We start from the raw sequence: 21,427 nt of genomic DNA on the forward strand, positions 1-21,427 counted from the left end.
AAACTCCTTTTCAAATTATCTACAGAGATTTGAGTCTATTCAATAAAATAAATAAACTTACAGCCTTTCCATCCTCTCCTGGATCACCCTGAAAAACAATGAACAACCAATGATGAACATGTGACTGCAATAATACCGGGTAAATTCAGGGTTTTTCTAAGACCCTCTGGACTCACAGGCTCCCCATCAGTTCCTGGAAGTCCCGCAGCCCCATCTAACCCCGGTGATCCTGGTGGTCCAGGGGGTCCAGCCACTTGCTGTACAACAGACCCATCTCCAAGTCGGACCACCTCAGCTGCAGGTCCTGGAGGACCAGGGGGCCCAGGAGGCCCCTGAGGCCCACGTTCACCCTTATTGCCAGGATATCCAAAGCCAGAACTGCCCTGGTGAAGAAGAAGGAAAAAGAGATATTCCAAATAAAATTTAAAAAGTGATCTGGTCAAAGCATTTTGCAGACCCCTGACAGGACTCTCAGCATCTGCTTTAGATCACCAAGGTCCATAAAGGTATTAAATTAAAATTCATTTCATCTTCAAGGCTCCATCCAGGACTAAAATCTCGCCAACAACATAACGTGAACATACCTTATCTCCTTTCTCACCCTGAAAAAGGTAGAAAAAAAGACAGATCGTATCAGTCACTGATATGTGAGATTGGTTGTGTAGCCGAATACGTCGTCCACACAGACACACACTGAGGTGTGTTACCTTCTGTCCTCGTCCTCCACTCTGAGGGGATGCACCAGAGCTGGACCCCGAGTCTCCCTTGGGTCCTGCAGGACCTATGTCTCCCTTTGAACCTTTCACTCCATTGTCACCTTTCTCACCTTTAGCACCACTGGGACCTGAACATGTCACATGACACAGGGCAGCAGGTTAGGAACAACATGATTTTAGAGCAGCTGGTTCACCACCACTTTCCACAAGCTGAGCCAGACTTCAGTGCATCGTGCAGAGGAGACTTATCAGCCCCACCTACAAACACATGCTCAGAGCAAAAGCACAAACACACCAGTCGACTGTGAACTCATGCACACAAAGCTACGATCATTTGTGCGTCTGTTCACAGGAAGGATGTTTGACTGGCACATGTGCTTTACTGTCCTCACAGGCTGAAGGACACATTCTTGTGTAAATCGGGTCGTATTGATCCAGTACTGACCAGCAACGGCCTCTGAAAGTCATCACCACCTCCACCGCCACAAAACCCATGAACACACACGGCACAATAATCAGAAATGTAGAAATCAAACAGTCAACAACGTTTACACTGATGGTGAGTGTGACATAAATATCACCACAAGCAAAAACAGTCTTGAGCTCTAGGGTGTATTGAGGTTTATGTGGATCCACAGTGACTGTGGTTGTTCTGACAAGTTAAGTTCCTTCTCCGACAGTGGAGGCAGGAACGTAATCTCGCCTGCAGAGGGCGCTACAGTATAATTTATCACACTCCCCGTGTGTGTTGGATTCTCTTCATGTCCTGTCTATGGAACTAGAGACGCAACTTAGATGAACCGTCCACAAAAAACATTATACATTCACATATTTTCCTCAATGCTTTGGATTCATATTTTTAACATAGGAAGCAACAAAATCATATAAAGAAACTGCTACAAAAATCAGCCTTAGCCTAGTAACACCCATTAAGCTGCTTGAAGCATCTCTTAACTCAACATTCTGTCCATCTCTGTCTATGCAACGTGCCGTACGTTCAGTGGGTTTATACTGGACTCTATTTAGTCTAAAGAAGAACTGAAGTGTGATGATTCTTGATGCATTAGGTGACTGAAGCGATATCATTCAGTCAGTCATATAATGTGAGACAGTGATCACAGACAGAAGGAGTAGCTGGCATTGCAGTGTCTTGCAGGACAACTCGTCTTGAATAATTTAGATCAACCTTGTAGAGAAGCAAACCTCCACCAAGCCCACAGTCCCATGCCCCCGTCCAACATCAGGAGAAATCACAGCAGCTAGAAACACAACCCTCATCCTGTACTGTGATCGGACGGCCACGTGTTGATTAGGACATAATCCTAATCTTCAATTGCCTCCATCGACCCACCTCTTGGGCCTGGTGATCCAGACCGGCTGTAGTCCGCTGACGGCTGATTATACCTGACATCTAAAGTCAACACAGATGCAACACAAACACAAGTTCACCTGGTGTTCACAGCCTGCGTGCCTTGGCTTGCAGAGAATGGAAAGCTTCTTTAACATCTGTCTGAATTATTTGGAAGAAGATATGTCCTACTCAGAGCCAAATTTGGTACGACCTTCCTAAACTAATATGTACATTTGAATTTATATAAATTGATAATTCAGATTGTTTAAAGTAGATTTTTAAGTCAAAAGTACATTTAAGACTTCAGACATTTCCTTCACCTAATGAAATGCTCTACTAATCAAATGTAACAAAAAATGATTTCCCTTAACTTTCCACCTGAGGGAGCTAAAGAGCTGTAAAGCAGGTCAGGATGCTGAAACGCTACAGCAAACCTCCCCACACTTTCAGGTCCAGACAAGTGCAGCATGTGCACATATTTCTATAGTACAAGAGCTTTGTTTGGCAGCCCCTGCTGTGTGATTTAAAACTTCCATTACACTTTTCTGCAGTATGTTTCCTGTGATGAGTGTCGTGACAGCTACATGCTGCAGATTTACAGTCGCTAGTGATTCCACCGATTTTACCTGTGTCTTTGAGTTTGATCTCATGTGAGGGCATCAGGGGGGGTTCAGGGACTGGGTGGAGGGAGGCAGGGGTGGTCTGTGGACATAAATGTTCAAAACATCAGTGTCTCTTTACATTCCATAAATTCCCTAAATGTAAAAGCCAGATTTTCGCATTGATTTATCTTTGTGTTCAAGATCTGAGGACTAAAATGTTATTAAAGGGATTATTGTACATTTTCAACCTGTGAGTCACTGTGATAAACACTATATACGTCAACCAGTGAGCTGGACTTTCAGGAAGCTCCAGTTGCATCTGATTTCCTCAAAAAAATTAGCCTTTAAAAAAGGAAATGTCCAAATAGAAGCAGCAGAGGCTGTTTGGTTTTACATTTAACCAGACTGTAAAATTCCCATAATGCAATTAGACTCTCTTTTTCTCCTGGATGCCTAAAATAACGCTGATAATATCATCACACTGACCTTCACAGTGTGCAGTGTCAGTCTTCTGTCACTGTCACCGCTGCCGAAGTCTCCAGAGGCCTGAGACACACAGACAGATGTTACACAACATTCGGACGCTGAGGCTCGGAAATATTCACACACACGCACACACACACACGCACACACACGCACACACACACGCACACACACACACACACACTCACAGCGTCAGAGTCGTCCTCATAGTCACACAGACGCTCAGCCGCCCGAGGGTTCCCCACCACCTTCAGCTCTGCGATCTCGCCCTAAAACACACAAACACACAGTGAATGCAGCATTTCAACATGATGATATTGATGATATTGAGTTTCCTCTCAAACCTCCACAGAGATGCAAAGCATGACTGAAATGACTCATGCAGAGGAAGAGTTAGATGTTTGATGTCTTTTCTGCTCTCCCAGTGATTCTAATCCGTCTATATGGGCCTGCATTTCAGCTCCTAAACATAATACAGGCAGTTTTGAGCCCAGGTGAGACCAGTTTGTGCCTCTGAAGAGCATTTGTTTGGATGATTTTCACTTTTGACAAAGTCCAAGGATCCTCTGTCTTCTTCTTCTCCCATTTTCCACTTTAAATCCCACGTGATGGTCACACCTGAGTCACTGACTGGGTGAAAGCTGAAGGTCAGAGGTCAAAGTTGAGAGGTCAAGTGACAGATTTACAAGGATGCAGAGGGTTAAGTCTGCCCTTTCTGTCACCAGTGACCCAGACACAGACCTGCTTTTCTCTGCTTTTGCCATCTGATCCAATGAGGAGGAGACACACACACACACACACACACACACACAGACACACACAGACACACAGACACACACACACACCTGCTCTTTCAGCACGCAGTGTATTATCCTGACTTTTCCAGGTCCCATGGGTGACATTTGGCAGAGGATACATTTCTGTTTCTCATTCATTCTTGTCAGAGATGTGATGAACAAACATCTCTTCAGCACTTGAGCATTTCCTGTGCTGGTACCCTGGAGTTTACGGTTAGAAAATAAACTCTTCTTTCAAATGCTGGCATGCAACAAGAAGCAATATCGGTGCTTCTAAAGAAAACTAAACTAAACATAAGGACAGAGTCGGTAACGGTGATCCTTCTGTTCCACAGCCGACTAGAGTTCTTTTAAAAAAATGATGTTCTCTAATGAGCACATCATAAAATGGCTCTTGCAAACACAGCTGAGTCTTCTCCTGTCCAAATTTGGAAAACTCTAGTGGTGCAGTCTCATCTGTTCGCAGAGTTGGGAAACATAATAAATCCAAATCATAACTACAAGGTATTTGGTTCAGGCAGTAACTATAGTGGACAGACCAATAAAAAGGTTGTGAGAAATAAAAGTCAGGTGGAAAATCCCATTTTTTGTTTCCTTTAGTAGCTTGAACGTGATTTTTAATGACAGAGAAACGGACAATGGACACTGCACATTAAATGTGACCCCTGTTCTAACCCAAATAAACATGACTCAGCTAAATCGGTTGATTTAAAGGGTTCAGCACCTTCTTTACACTACCTGGAACTTATCTGTGTCAGCTCCTCCTGCCTGACCGACAAAGATCCCTGCCGCCTTGTCCAGCTCCATTGGATCTGGCGAGCGCTCAAACTTCACCACCTGTGGTTCAGAGTCGCAGCCGTGGTAGAAAATCACCTGGTCTTCAAAGACAGACAACGAGAAGCGACTCCAGGTGTTCACCAGGCTCGGCACGTCAAAGCTAGCTGCCTCGTACGACGCCTCGGAGTCAGGCTCTGTGTAAAAGAACTGCACCTTCTGACGCCCGGACTGCACAGCGCTGAGCTTTACACCAATGTACATGAGCCTTTGGGGCCCGTCAGTGATGGAGAAGAGGACAGAGGCAGCGGGACTGGAGGGCTTGATGTGGAAGAGGAGGGAGAAGTGGCGGTAGAAAGGGTTGGGGATGTGGGCCAGAGCCGGCTGGCCTGACACAGCGGCAGAGGTGAAGACGTAGGCCTCACCCCTCGGCCCGTAAACTTTGGTGATCTCATCCGGCGGAGGGTCTCCAATCAGCTCCAGCAAAGAGAGGCCACTCTCCTCTGCAGGACAGGAACAGACAGAAAACAAAGGAGAGTCAAAATCTTGAAAAACTAAATCAGATGAAACCGTCCTTCAGCTGAAAGCACGTAAACTACAGGTAAACATTATTGGCCAATAGTAGCTGGGAAAAAGACTATTTTTAAGATGTGACATTTAAATCGTTTAGATTTCCTAGACTTCATCACTACAATGAAACTTGAAGGCAGCATCACTTCCAAAGACAGAGCCAGTTTAAGGCACAGAAATGATCAGCAAATGACAAGTTCTTTGGAAAGACGCATCAAAAACTGGTCATGTTTGGGTGGTTCAGAGGACAACACAGGGACAACACAGTGCTGTAACTGACTACAGAGTACCAGGATGTGATGGATGTCTTTAATTGCGGTTTTAATTAAACCATTTCTTCTTCTTTTTAGAAGTTAGCATGTGCTCAATCGTGCTAAAGACTACTTTAACTGAGTCAGTGTATAACAAAGGCTTCTGGGACAACAAACCCCAAACCACACTGAACCCCTGCAGGTCAAATAGCAAACCACAGATAATAAAACCACAGGCAGTCCTCGTTAAGAGTCTGCTGTAAAGACCCCGGTCGGCTTCAAACTGCATATTTTGGATCATTAAACAGAGAATGACACGAAAAGAGTCTCAGCAGGCAGAACCTGGACCAACAGAGGTAAGAAATATTTTGTGTTAAATCCAACGACTACTGTGTGAACAGCATAGTGATCTAACTCCACTTTTATAATGTTTATATTTATGCTACAGTGTGTGTGAGATGTGGGGGAGTGTAGGTCAAATTAATGGAAAAACTGTGGATATCTCAGTTCCCATAGACTAAAACAGTCCAGAGGGAAATGAGCTGCAGCCTTGAGACCTTCGATTACTTTCTCATAAGTCAGTGGACTCTTCTGCACAGCGATCTCCTGAGGATGGCCTGTCATCGCAGATTCATGGGGAGCTGACCAAAAGTACAATCTGTGCATTAAAGGGTCACAGGAGTCAGCAGGCGTAGGGGTTTCCCAAGGCCCCCAAATGAAAATATTAAATGCAGCTTGGTAAGAGTTAAGTCACAGTGGGTCAGAGAAACCCGAACCCAGAGGAAGACCAGCCCGAGCACTGCTGGGAGATGCCTGCAGAATGAAAAATCACTCAGAACAGGAGCTTCACCCTGAACATCCCTAAGCATTTTCATTAGTGCACCAGAAAACAGCTGCTAAAAAGCTTTGACTGCTGATATGAAACATTTTACAGCTGCTGTGACCAAAAACACCCTAATCTTCTGAAGAATGGAGCACGATGAATTAGAACTTCCTTTCAAATTAAAAGTGGTTGTATATTTTCTATCACTTCCTTTAACTTTAACTGCCTGAGACGCTGTGGAGGAAACTTAAATCATATTTCCTCCCAAAACATCTTTACTCAGTTATTAGTTTATTGCAGTGGCATTCCTTAGACAGTTTCAATTAAGCACCAACTAGTCAACACAAAGTTGGCGTCTATAAGTCTAAAAAAGGAAAACGTTCTCTGTAATGCCGTTATCAATCAATAAGCAGAAAGCCCAATAACATGTTTTATAGTTTCTAATGGCACACAGCATCATCTTTTAGAGTTCATGCCGCTCAGCATGTAGCTTGTGACCAGCTGCACTCGCCCACCCAGCACTGAGCAGGGAGTAATCCCAAATACATTCCCACACCAACACTTGTGTGCACACTCCCAGCTGCATGAATGTCGCGGCTGTTAGGACTGTGTCAGCCTGCACTGCAGAGACAGCTAAGCCTGGATCCTGTGGGATTTGGTCGGACTGTGGCTCGAACAGGGCACGCCGACTGGTGAGCCTCCCACCGAGGGCACCTGCTATAGGTTAATCCCACAGGGACACAGCTGCTGCAGTTGTTGCACTAACCAGCTGGTTAGATTTTGAATAAAGAAGTAGATTTATGAAATGTGAATTTCTTTCTAGCTTTTATTCAAATGTGCTGATTTTAGGCTACTGATTTTCTCCACATATGTTTTTATTGCACATCTGGAAACTGCCCAGCTGCTAAACAGACCGTTCAATGAGCAACAGTGAAGTCTCCCATCAACATTAACACTATGCACAAACAGAAAACAGTCACTACAGACTAGCGACTGTGGTTACAAGACCACTGCACAACAACTACACACACTTTGCTAATTTCTTTATCAGAGCTGCCATCTCAGTCTCAGGATCTGGATTTATTTATGTCTCCTCTGTGACCCAAAATGCAAAGCAAGCATGGTACAAAAGCAAATAACAGTCTCACAAACATTATTACCCTTGGTTATTGTAGGGTAAAGCACAGAACGGTGCTTTTCTGTCCAAACAAGGTGAAATGGTTATAGTTATCCAGACTAAGTCATAAGGATTCTTTCCTGCAGAGAACTGCATCACTGCAAGAGATGTGTTTTATTAAATTTAATCACATTGGGATTTATCTTTGAATTTTAAATGCACAGTCTGGCCACGTGTGACGGCGGCTGCAGGGATTTAGTGAAGTTGAGCACTGATGCTGGGTTGTAAAGTCAGTCTGGCTCACAGTCCGTGTTCCAGTGGATCCCAAAGGTGTTGAACGGGGCTGAGGTCAGAGGTCTCTGCAGACCAGTAAAGTTCTTCTACACTAAACTGGGAAAACACAAATGTGTTGCACAGGAATATCACACCTCAGAGCTCAAAACACATGTACGCTGTAGCTTAACTCATTACTATTACTATAACTACTTGACGTTAACCCAGATGTCTGCTTAAGGCTTCTGTCCCCTCTCTAACCGCCTTTCTCTACACAAGCAGGACCCATTGTATGGAAGAACAACATGGCTCAATGTTTCACAGCCCTGAGGGCATCAGCAAATAACAGCGAGCTCATGTATTGTGTTACAGAGGATGACTGGAGCGCCCTGTCTGTATTTCCAACATGTAACCCTGAAGAAACTCAATGCCTGTTTTACTGTGCAAAGAAAAACATCAAGTAAGTGAAGAGAAGGACAGAGACAGAGGGACACACAGGCAGGAAGGAAATTCCTGTCAGATGTCCATGGGAATGAGGACCATGAAGGACTCTGGTAGTCTCAGGCTCAGTACCGAGCTGGTTAAAACAGACTCAAACGTATGAACGGCTCTAACGCTGGTTATATTACTGAAACAATGGCAGGACAATGCAGATGCTAGAGGAACATAAACATTGTACCCGATATAAAAAGCCTTTAGTTAAAGACACTGGAGCGAATTTAACTCTCATTCCAGTTGGTTCTGGTTGACCTGACATGTCCTTTGCAAAATGAGAACCTACTCATTCCTCATCTGTAATTACACAAAAAGCACATCTGACTTCTATTCTGTGTACACAATCTGAGTAATTTTAGTTTGCTGCATGCAAAGGGTTCAAGAACATTACACTATAATCAAAATATGGCTCAACAAAGCTTATTTTTTCTGAAAGCTGTAGTCTTTGCTTGGAAAAGTAAACACTGCAATTAGCTAAATTAAGTAAATAATCAGTCTGAGGTATTTATCAGGTCACACTGTGTCTGCACCTTGAAACCAGCAGAGAGGAGTCTGAGAAGCAGCCTCTCCTCAGGGAATGTGAGACGTTCGGTGCTTGGCAGAGCTGACACTAAACACATCAACAAGTGACCCCCACCGCCAATTAGACCAGTGGGTTCAAGATGCAGATCTGCCCTCCTGGAACCGAACCAACTGGACTTCAGGGTCTGAGCATCACAGTGGCATCAGTTAACATTTGAGCAGTGACAGCGTCCCTCTGTTCCTCAGGCAGATCTATTACCGTTGACTGATGGGTCTCAGTGATGACTTCAGCTGGGTATTTTTCCTTCCCATCCAGATTTGCTTCGAGCATTAGGAACAGAAACAGTCTGGGTTCTTGGCTGCGGTACAGTGCAAATATTTCATGGTGAAGGATTTGGGCAGAGTGGAGAACCCTGAGCTGCAACTGGCACCACTGTGTTTTGAGAGCTATCAGCAGTGTGTTGTGCTTTAACATTTTACTTTTAATGTTCCTTTTTCCCCGAACATTGCAGCATCTCATAAAATAATGTCTTGGCTACGTACTGGAGTAACTTTTGACATTCAGTGTAACTTTAACTCTGCAGAAAAACCCTCTATGCAATGACTTATTTTCTCTTATATGCAAAAACAACGTGTTAATATATGTTAAATTAAACAGCAGCATAAATGACTTACATGTATTATAAAGCATAAATGTCAAAACAGTAAGTAGTTTTACTTTTTCTAAATGAGCAAAATATACTGGACGTTACTTACAAATGGATCATTAACTGCAGAAATCCAACTACCATGCAATTAATAAATACAGACGTTTCCTAATTACAGTAAACGTAAACTGTAACCGAACTATAAGTGTTGAAATCAAAGCAGTCTCAGTTTCACTTCATAGTTACACTGTAAAAATGTTGAATCCTACATGTCCCATAATGCACCTTGACTTCCTCTTCACTACACCCTCACTGCCTGGAATAAACATCTTTTAAAATCCACATCCCCACATTGTACCTCAGGCTTTCTGTTATTGTGTGTGGTCTCCAGGCCCGAGCTGTGATAACAGACTCTCTTCCTCCTCCCCAGCCGCTGAAGACACAGTACGACTGTTTTAACCAGTTTATTACTCGTGGCAGCTGGTACCCTGACCACTACATGTAAAACTGTTTGTCTCATTGTTCTCTGTTTTTTGCTGTGGCCTCAGGAGCCACAACCAGCTCAGCGGAAAAAGCTTATTTCTGTTAAGAGGAAATTTTAGACACTAATTCATGACATCCTGTAAACTGGGACAAAAAGTGGCTAAAAAAAAAGAGAAAACGGGCCTCGCTCTGTGTTTTTGAAGAATACCGTGTTTCATTTTGCCTGAGAGAGAGAGAGAGAGAGAGAGAGAGAGAGTGGGTAATTCCCTGCTCACATAAAAGTCTTTCTCACACTGCTCATCTCCTACTGATCGGCCAGACACTAAATTGCCACCCAGAGTTACTGATTTTGGAGAGTGGGCGACCGGCTGTACCCTCTGACCCCTGGCAAAGACTCTAAACCGCCCCGTCTCATCCAAGCCACAAGGCTCACTTGTTACCAACTGCGGCACCGTTGCCCTTTCTCCCAAACCGAGCACACAATCAGCACTCTCTTGTCTTCTGAGCAAACTCTTTCCCACCCACAACAGCTATGATAAATGCCATCCACAGCCCCCCCCCCACCACAGATGGCCCGACTGTTTCCTTCTCTGTGACTGTGCACGCTAAAACACCATTCGCCTCTAAATCCACATGAAATTGCACGCCAGCTGATCAGAACTCATGAGATATGATGAGAAGAAGATAACCCAGGACAAAAATGCGTGACCGGCATGCAAGAGCAGGATGCAATGAGCAAGGAAGGCTTTGCTCACCCACATCTGTGTTGTAAGTGAAAACCCACAGATTCTCCTGTCAAACCAAGGAAATAGAGTGAACACACAACATAAACCTGAATCAGTAACTTCTATGTGTAAAACACCTATTCTAGATTTGCTGATAAATCTGCCATATTCTTACAAAACTGAGAAAACTAAGAGTAAAATGTGATGCGTTCTAGTCCATGTTGAAGACCCAAGACCCTCTTTCTGTACCACATGCTGTGGGTTAATGAATACATGCACCTACACAGGTTTTTGGAAATTTACACCCAGTAAAATCCAACCTAACGACAAGCACAGTGACAGTTCATATCCTGTAACACAGTGTAAAACATGTGCACTAGTTAGTTTCAGTAGAGCTGGATAATTATAATAATAACATAGTGTATAGTGGCTGTAGGAGTCCAGCAAAGTATAAAACATCATTTCATCCCATAAACATTTCTGTAGTTTAAAGCAAAGAGCTTTCCAAGTGTGGTTCATGTCAGAGTTGACAGAATCCCACATGGAAAATATTCCAGAGGGAAAACATATGATAAAAAAATCTTTAACCCCCACATGAAGGCTCCATACTACAACATTTATGAAGCCACTAAAAGGCTGGACAAAGGCCTCTGGAGTGTTTCCTGTCTTATGGGTTTATAGTTTCTGAACTGTACATCTATATATGTCACATGTTCTTTATATGCTGTTATTAATGGGCTTGGAAACCCTTGGCTCAGTGTAATGTAAGTGTGTTTAAGAGGTGCAACCTGGAAGGACTTGGCTATGATAATAAGATAAGTCAAATATTTTGCAGTCCACTACAGACCTTCTCATTTATGACTGCAACTATTTTCAAAGAACCTGTTACATTGCTGTTGCTGACCATTGCTGCCTTATCACAGAAGTGGTGCTTATGCAGACGAGGTTCTGCACCGGGACCAGACAATCACACGGACACGACATGCAGCCTGGGACGCTGACGTCAACTCAGGTGTTGCATCATGCGTTAAACAACCTGCTCTGGACACGTGCAGTGGACAGAACGTGACAGCACAACAGGGACGACGATGACTGCAGTAACCACATGTTTTGCATGTTTTAAAACCACTGACTGAAGAATGTCTGTGCCTTGTATCACTTGCAACCATGGTGCATGTGCACAGGTGTGTAAGTTGGACCTGTTTTTATGTGGGTATGAGGATTTTAAATACATGTGTAGCTGTTCTGTGCTGGATCACCCCTCTCAGGGATCTAACTGTGTAAAGATGAATATAACAAAAGCTGCTTTGGTAGGTGTGACAAACTTCAAAACATGCAAAATCATGTTTGAGACTAATCACATGACGGCAAAAACAGGCAAAAATGTGTTTGGACACATGCATCACCAAGACAAACACTGCACAAAGACACACGCTGACCAACAACATTGATGGATGTTTCTGTCATGTGACACCGGATTCAAAATGTATCGGCACACAGGATACATTCTAACCCGCTGGGGTTACCTTTACAGTTACTAACTGACACGCACGCAGGACGCCTGGGCTCCCGGGCTTCAGGCAGGAGGCCACACTCCACTGGGAGATGCCCGTTTTCCAGGGATGCCCAGCAGCTGTCCTGCAGCACGTGGCAGAAGCTGCGACAGGGCAGGTACACTGGCAAGGCAGGTGAAGGGCACCTGGGCGCCAGGAGGAGGCAGAGGAACCACTCTGCGCTGGGGTGACAACCCACCCTCGTGACCCATGCCCACTTCTGTAGGAGCGCCTCCACCTCCTCCACAGATGTGTGGTTGAAGAAGTTAGGCAGCGTGAAAAACTCTGATCGTTTGCCAGAGCAAATGGGCCAATCAGAGGGTACGGGGAGACAAGCTGAGTCAGGATCATTGACGTGATAATCAGCAGGGGTGGAATCCAAAACACTTTCAAGAGTCTTGATTTGTGCAAGATCGCCTGTCAAATTGCTCAACAGGACATCATCACTGCGCAAGACCGTCACTGATTCTACATCAGATCTAGAATCAGCCCTGAACCCTGATCCTGACCCAGAACCATCCCCTGCCCCAACCCTAGACCCCTCCTCCCTCTTCCCCCTGAGCCGGTCTGTATTACCCGTTGTGTTAGAGTTCGCAATCTCCACCATCTCTGTCTGGCTTCCATTAGTAGTCCCGTTGGTCACGTCCCATGGCATGACTACCTTAGGGACTCCTGTGGTCACGGTGAGGATTTCTTCCCCAGCCCCAGACAAATTGTCATCCTCCTCCTCCTCTTCTTCCATCTTCACTGTGCTGTTGGGTGTCATGGTAGCACCTGTTGTTCCTGTCTCCGTTGTCTTTGTTGTCTCTGTTGGAGCGGGTGTAGTGGGCTCTGGGTCTGGATACCAAAACCAGGCCTCCAAGCTCCCAGCACAGAGAACCAGAAGAAGCAACCACGACCGGATCCTCAACATGCTTCTGGCTCCAGCAACAGTGCTCACACTGCTTCCTCAACGTGCCTCCTGCTAACCAGCTGCTCAGCCTTTCAGTCCAAGCTGCTCAAGGGCCACTGAGCCTCCACCGAATCACAGCAGAGGCAGAAAAATCTCTGGACCCTCCCTCTACAGTTCCCAGAGCATGGCTGCTGCAAACTCTCTCATGCAAAAGCACTTACATGGAGAGGGGCCCAAGGGTGGAGGCAGGCTTGTTATACTGATGCTGGGAGTCACTGGTTACTCAGAGTTGCCCCAACACACACTAAAACTCCTCCCCTCTCTGAGCTGATGAGTGGGTCCCCAAAGACCTTTTCTACAGCGAGGAGGAAAAGCAGCAGTCCTCTTACCACAGTGACACACCCATCCTGCACAGGAATAACCCCCCAAAAATCTGGAGTTTTAAATAGATTTTGAAAATAATATACAAGTTTTCTTCACATTATCTTACAGATTATCTGCATTAAAGATTATGAAAACATAGAGTGAAGAGTTGAGCTGTAGCTCCCTGTCTGGGTGTGAGGACCTTAATCCGGGGGGTAATCCATAAAATTAGGAGCATTTTATTACTTTTCTCCTTTTTATTACTTTACCTCTTTACCTCAGGACATGAAATAATGTGGACATGCACAACACAAGGGTCAAGTACATATGGTTTCTGCACGAATATCAGATTATGTGCAAGCACAGTACAACATGTCAGAAGTGTGAAGAGATGAACAGGAGATGACCGGAGAGAAGAGCAGCAGCAGTGTGAGGGATGAATGAACGACAGCAGCTGAGAACGTGAGGCTGCCAGGGAGGGTGGATCTGATTGGATCGATGTCTAAATCTGCTCCCCCTGGGGATCGGCTCCATTGCCTCATCGAAGAAACTCCTTGGAAAATGTACCACTTCCAGGTTCTCACAGATGGGCAACAACGGATGGAGGGATCTCCCCCCGACCCAAAAAAAAAAATCTCCCAGGGTTCTTACTCCCCCTACACGATGCAAAGTGCCTCTATCTTGGAGCCACCCGCCTCATCTGCCAAGTTAGGACATCCAGCTGTTACACATTCCAGCCCTCAGACCTCCCACTCCCACGCTGCGTGACATTTGGAGGTTTGGAAGCGGCCAAATCTTGATCATTTGTGCATTCATGCAACACTGCTCCTGCTGTCAGCATCCGTGCCCCGTGCACTCTCCTGGACACCGAACAGCAGTGGGTGAAATGAGGAGCTGTCCCCCTTTTTGGAAACCTGACTGGATGCTGTGGGGAGTGTGAGAACCAGCTGTCTGTTACAGGGTGCAAATCAGATTAACAGTTCCAACTCAAACATTAGAGCTTCTCTTCAAAGCTTCTTACAGTTTTGAGCTGGACTAAATACTAGAGACACCGATGATGTTACACAGTCCACTACACCACCACAACACATACAGAGCTGAGCCAACACAAACTAATTACGACCTAACGCAGCGTTAACATGGTACTTTATTACACTGTTAATGTCAGTTCACTAATAAGGCACCTGGCACTTTCCATGTGGACCATTGTACACACACACACACACACACACACACACACACACACACACACACACACACACACACAGAGTATATATGGGAGTGCAGTTACACACAGAGCATCCAGGTGGCTTCTGGTATCTACATAAATGATTCAGCAATTAGGTCAATATGTTCAGACTAGTTCCTGTCACATGACTAATCACTCATTAAATAATTCACAATGAGTCATCGTGAATGCAAAGAGTCCTTAACGTGCTGTATGAAGTATGAATGTGCTCTAATGTGTGAATATTATTTAATTTTTATTATAAATGTACTGCCTCTCTAATTTCTTATGACATTGCAGTGGCCCAATACTTTATTTGCCAGTCACAGATCCTGAAAATGTGTTTTTTCACGTTTTAAAAAGTACCAATAAATCAGCTCCCTGGTGTGACATGTGCCCCCTCAGCAGTATTTTATACTTTAAGATCACACATCTGAGAGTGTGAACTGTGGGACATCCCTGTGGGAAACACTGACACAGAAACATGATACAGCAATTAAACAGAAAGACAATGAAGCTGTGGGGCCTGGGAAAGCTGAGCTGAGACACACATGCACAGGGGAGAAAGATGGAAATGGGGCGAAGGATGTGACAAACGTTTTCCTGACACATGGCTCTAAATGTGCATTAATGCTTAGGTTGGTGGTCTGTGCAGTGACAGTCTTATATAAATACAACTAATCAGTGTCTGAGTATCTGCTGGTGACAGGTATGAACCGGGCACCTCCTCCTCACTGTGTCGCACACACATACAATCCCAAATATGGAGATCTCAAAACTTAAACTACAATCTGAACAAGAAGACTATCAAAACAAAAACGCAAACATACTTTTTTCATTCTCTGAAAGTCAAACAAACGTTGATGAGTATCCTGACAGTCTTCCTCTCTGGAGAAATCTTGTTGCTGTGGTGATAAGTGGAGTCTGGGGACACTTTGCTGTTAATGCACCACAGCTGCGACTTCTACGCTCCTGCTCTTATTTTACCTATTCTCTCTTACACAAGTATACTGCAGTGCTGCAAGTAACACAGTCCCACTAAACTCTAAAATACTTCAAAACCACATTCACAATCTTTCTATCTGCCTGTATATCCAGAAATATGTGGACGAACAATTAAGTACCTTAGTATAGCACTGGCTGAATAATTTGACAGGTTCCCCCTTTGAAAAGTCAGGTTTACTCTGGATGAAACACCATTTATCGCTGATGAACAGAAGAAGAAGTCCAATCAATTCACAACGTTACATGTTGAAGTTCCCCTGCTCTTTCAGCTGCACAGATCCAGGTCTGTAAATATCTGTATGTTTGGTGTCTTGACTGGTCTCCACAAAGATCTGACCTATAAACTGTGTCCAACAGCTTCACGAAGAACTGTGTAGGTGTAATCTTTATCTGTCCACATACTTTTGGCCATGTAATGTATGCATTTCATGAACCAGCAGATGGCAGCAGCAGAGAGGGAGTCAGATCGACTATGACTCACTGTTTGGGCTCTTTGCATCAGGGTCGTGCAGAACGAAAACTAAAGCTGTCAGTTGTTTGTTGCAGCCAGAAACACAACAACTTGTAGACCTGCGACAACAAAGTCTGAGACTGAAACAGACAAACTGAAAAACATGAGTCTTAACTCAATCTCTGACAGCAGAAGCAAGGTACTGTTATACACATCAACAACAGTTTCTACTTGTCTAGGGAGTATTCCCACTCTGTACTTTACAAACTAAAAACAATATGTTTTAGTTTCTGCAGAGCTGAACTAGTCAACAAACCGTAAGAGGTTTGTCAATGCAGCGTAGATGCCAAAAAAGAAACTCTGTCCCAACATGTGCTAAAATGTGAAATACAGTTTACTCACATTATCACAAACCTAGAAATCTTTTCAACATGGCAGCAAATAACTGACTTTTATTAATGCCGGCTGTGTTTTTCAGTCGTCAAATAACTCAAATTCTTCAAAGCCAAGAGGCAAAAAGTTTCCCGTGGGGCATCTTGGCAGACACTGGGCAGAAATCACAGCCCATGACACACCTCCCATTACACCCTGTGGTATGTCCAAGTGGGTTTCTGGCACAGACAAAAGGCATTTTCAGACGAGAGGCTGTGAGACAGTTCGCGTTGGTCCCGTATCGAGCCTGAATGCACGATTCAGTGAACAACACGGGAGCTTGAAGACCAGACAGACGACTCCTTGTGTGGAGAATCCTCATCGCTGAATGAGGATCTGTTGTGGCACTAAAAGGAAAGAGCAGGGTGTGAATGTGACGGCCGCTTCTGAAAGTTCAAAAATGAATTTTTCTTCAGGAAAAAGACGACAAACAGACGCCTCCTCTAGTGAAGAGACTGACAGCAGAAAATGAAAAAGCAATTATGGTAGTTGAAGGTTATTTTAGCTCTGGACTGACAAAATTAAAACTACTTAACATAATCGATCCTCTTTATTACCTTTTCTCGGCTGTCACGGGTCCGTTTTTGCCTAAAGACACATGACAATCAGGCCAAATGCAAAAGCCTCTTAACTTGAGGCCTCAGTGCTGCAGCAAAGTTGAAATTCCTGCAGCCCACATAGTGAACTTCACTGCTCATAACCCCAGACACACTCACTCACAGCGAGGCCTGAAATGGCAAAGTGCACGGTCTCACCCAGAAACGCAGAGACTCATCCAGAGCAGCTACTGTATCAACAAACAAAAGGAAAGCAACAGCTGCATCACACAGGAACGTGCTCGGGATTCAACGGGTTTTTGGAGAATATTTTGGTTTCAACATGTATCGAACAGTTAAAGTGAAAAATAACAAACAAACAAACATGTTTGCACAAAATTACAAACCACGACCTGCAATGCACGAAATCTAACTTGCAGATAACCAGCCACAAACCAGCTCCATGAACAACGGGAGTCCAGTCAGTGTCAGTAAAACTCAAAACAAAGTGAAGAGCAGCCGCTGAGCAGCTTCTTTGTCTGTGCCACTTGGCTGGTGATCAGCAGCGTGAATCAGTCCTGACGGTCACGGCCTCAGCGTTGGCTGCTGGCCAGCCCCTGTGGATCATACACTCATGGAGCCGTTTGACCTCCGTGGTGAAGTGATTACAAAACGTGTTGTTGCCTCAGTGGAACAGATGACGGCGGCTCTGTGAGCGCAGAAAACAGTGAACCGGCACATAAAGAAAGTGATTTCTGCTGAGAACTAACAGCTTCTCACTCTGTGCTTGTGCATTCAAGTGCAAAGAGGATCCTCACAACCTTTATATGACACCAGCCTCAGGCCCGTTCCAACTTCAGTGCATCGCTGTGCTAACAGTCAGCTCTTCGGCCTGCACAAACCTGTGAGATTATGTTGAACGCAAACTATTAAGCACAGCAGAGATTAAGCATCACAATGTGCAGCAGCTGGAAACAGGGTGAGGGTTTCTTTTGAGAGCAGACACCAGCAACAATAGTTAATTCACTCCTGCATAGTTTCTCACACGTTTTATTTTGTTTCATATATATTTCATTAAAAATTTAGCAGGTTTTATTTAAATTGAGCAGCAGACGCTGGTTAATCTTCATGTGGATTTAAATAATGAAGCTTCAACCTTCACCTTTTACCTTCTCGCCTGAAAGAGAGAGAAAGCAGGTGATGGTTTGGAGGAAATCTAAAATAATTCAACAATATGAGGCCAAATTCTACCTTAGACTGACGATTAGGAAAAGCAGGACCAGTTTTACTACATGCTCCCATTTTATCCACACAGACCGACGGTGAGGGAAGGGAGATCAAATATCTCCTTAAAGGGCATCAGATTTTAGCTCCAGCTAAATCTTTACATGCTATTTGTGGATAACTGCTGATTAGATCTTAAAGAGCCTGAGCAGGTGGGAGAAACAAACCACAGCCTCCATTATCAGCAGCTCAAAGCCGCCAGCCTGCAGCTGGAAAAACAAAGCATTCCCCTTCTCGGTTTAGACAGCAGCAGAAAGGCTGCAGAGCAAAACATCCTCTCGCCCCTCAGGATGAGGTCACAGCTACACCTCCACACTTCCGCTGTCGCCTTCAAACAGCTGGCATCAGGTAGAAAACACCCACAGCCTTTTATGGGCTTTTAAAGTTTTCTATAGGAAGACATCATCAGTATGTACATAGAGTTTCAGGTCTATGAAGACAATAAAGAGGCGTGCTGGGGGTTTGTATTAAGAAACCCACATGCAACGTGTCATTCTCCGCCTTATCCATATTTGATTCTTCACACTGAACCATTAGTTTTTATATGCAGACAAAGTTTATTATGTCACCACAAACTTACTGTATTTGAGATAAGAGGAGAATCTTTGGGCTAAACAGAATCTGCCTTCACACCAAAGTGCGTCCCGACCTCTGGGTCATCACTCTCCGTCTCTCCCTTTGTGCTGTCACCAAGAAGAAAACCTAACACCCAGACAAGACCCAATCATCTAATACTAATAGACTCATTGATCCACATCAAACGTGATATTCACATTGTTTATACATAACAGAGACTGACAGATGTAATTCTAACACAATATTCACATCATAGTAGAGATTATCAGGGTTAATGTGCAGCCCTGATTAAATCACCACTGTTTCATTCTTCTGCAGAACAACCAGAGCAGCTGATCCGAACATGTTTCCCAGCCAAGTCCAAACAGTGAGTCTTCATCGCGGTTTAGCTTCAGCACACAGGTTTGCTCCATAATTAGTGGTTCAGCTGAGAAGAAACCGCACTGTGATGTTTCCATAAATTACACTCAGTAATAATCTGTTTTGTTTGTATCTAAACAAACGTCTGCTTTATGTCTCCTTCAGCCTAAATGATAACAATCAAACAGCGATTTAACTGATCCACCTTCTGATTTTTGTTTTTTTTTTTTTCTCATCTCAGGGGAAATTTTTGTTGCTGTGCAGGAAATAAAGTGAGTCACATGGGGCTGCGACTAATGATTATTTTCATTATCAATTATCTGTCACTGCTTATCAAAAATGTCTGTCTGCACCTTCGTGACAGTTGTTTTGTCCAACAAACATCAGATGTTGACAAATCCACATCACAGAAAATGACGTTTATGAAGCTGTTGGGTTTTTAACTTCATCCAATCAGAGACTGATCCTTGTTCTTTACTTTACGAATCAGAACGAAGCAAATCTGAGCTGATAAAGAGATTTAACTGTCAAAGTCAGGTTTGTGCTTAAACACCTACCAGCCAGTCCTAATACAAATGAATATACACAAAACTGAAGCAGTCTATATGATGTTCAACATGTGCCTGTATTTAATGACATCAGCAGTCGAAAATATGAGCCAACTAATTTCTCCATAAAACGCACTGCAGATGTTTCTGCCTCGTGCTCAGACAGGCTGCAGCAGCTCTGGATCCATGAACGAAACTCTAAAATCACACAAAATAAACAGCCTCTAGTCTAAATATCCCATGATACCTCCTGGGTTATATTTCCTTTACGCCCTGCACGGACGCCAGCCCCTCATGCATAGTGCTACCAATGCTGCACGCCCCAGCACACAGGGTCAATTAGCTGAATTTATTGTCTGCTTTGATGAAATGCAGCGTGATTTGTTATGGAAGCGGAGCTGCTGGGCCACCCAGAGCAAAGTCTGCTGCTTGTGTCCCAGCTACTTTCATTAAGTGTGAGATACTGTGTAAACACAGCTACAGCAAATCTCAGAGGTGTGATGTCCGGAAAGAAAACAAAGAGGATGGAAATTCAGACCGTTTGCTTCAAGGAAAAATCCGCCCTCAGATCCTGCAGCACTGGGAGACACTAAATTACCGTTTCATGACGTTCACGGTTTGACAGGAGTTTTGTACTTTCCTTATTTGGTGGATTCACATTCCCACAGTCCAAGTTTAGCTCAGTTAATAAATTCCTACATGTCCCAGAAAACTTTCAACACTGCTGCAATTTCAACATTTTTCAGTGTCTTTACGACATGAACAAGAAGTTGAATCCTTCTTAATAATAATAATAATAATATTAATAACATCATATGGAGAAGAGTTTTCTTCTACATACATTCATCCTCGATTTTATAAGTTTTCTGTGACTTTTTGTTTAAATGGTTTTAGTTTTTTTGAGCAATGTGGCCTAATGCTGGACAGTCTTATATTTACAGAAGGTAAAGTTATTGTTGCGACTATGACGTTACTGCAATCATCACAACACACAGTGTGCTGGAAGCCACCATGTTGACACACAACCCAGGACGACATCTGGACAGTAAACCCAAGGAGAGCATGAACTGTTGCTCGAACATGTGACAGGTTTCCCTCTGCCTCACGGTTAAACCTCAGCGTCGAGAGGAATCTTCATTCCTCAGTTCAGACTGACTGATGCACAAACAACCACAGAAACACCAAGAAAGATCACAAGACAACAAGCAATGAAACAGCTGAGTGTGAACTTTCTGTGCACAGGTCTGAGCATTTCTGCACAAACAGAACTCAGTCACTATAGTCAGTATATGGTTGGTGTAAAGTGTGTGTGTGTGTGCGTGTGTGTGCGTGTGTGTGTGTGAACCACAGCCAGGTAAAATTAGGTGATGAAAATGAAGTGAGCAGCTTTCTGTGGGAGGGACAGTCGAGCCCTGAAGAAAGGAAAATCTGAGCAATCTCCACCCTCTGCAAACACACACACACACACACACACACACACACACACACACACAATAACTGCACTACAACCCACTTAGGACGACCTCAGGTGTCTTTCCTCACCTGTGAGTTTTCTTATTCCTTAAACCTG

General features: G+C 44.1%; 1 protein-coding gene across 6 annotated transcripts in view; it reads right to left on the reverse strand.

The window, feature by feature from the left end:
• The window catches only part of LOC113127450 (collagen alpha-1(XVIII) chain-like), a 32,328-nt gene that overhangs the window by 10,018 nt on the left and 883 nt on the right, over window positions 1-21,427 (reverse strand). For 3 of the 6 annotated variants that reach the window (XM_026302042.2, XM_026302040.2, XM_026302045.2), the window contains exons 1-10: window positions 12,759-13,333; window positions 4,688-5,226; window positions 3,341-3,421; window positions 3,156-3,215; window positions 2,694-2,769; window positions 2,068-2,127; window positions 708-844; window positions 585-602; window positions 177-383; window positions 62-88 (exon numbers count right to left, since the gene is read on the reverse strand). In XM_026302042.2, coding sequence (XP_026157827.1) covers window positions 62-88; window positions 177-383; window positions 585-602; window positions 708-844; window positions 2,068-2,127; window positions 2,694-2,769; window positions 3,156-3,215; window positions 3,341-3,421; window positions 4,688-5,226; window positions 12,759-13,095 — 1,542 coding nt within the window. In that variant the 5' untranslated portion in view covers window positions 13,096-13,333. Of the gene's footprint in view, window positions 1-61; window positions 89-176; window positions 384-584; window positions 603-707; window positions 845-2,067; window positions 2,128-2,693; window positions 2,770-3,155; window positions 3,216-3,340; window positions 3,422-4,687; window positions 5,227-12,758; window positions 13,335-21,427 lie in introns of those variants that run through there. The other 3 variants (XM_026302039.2, XM_026302044.1, XM_026302041.2) reach the window with 3 other exon arrangements.

This window comes from Mastacembelus armatus, chromosome 2 (genome assembly GCF_900324485.2).
Source record: "Mastacembelus armatus chromosome 2, fMasArm1.2, whole genome shotgun sequence".
Taxonomy (NCBI): domain Eukaryota; kingdom Metazoa; phylum Chordata; class Actinopteri; order Synbranchiformes; family Mastacembelidae; genus Mastacembelus; species Mastacembelus armatus.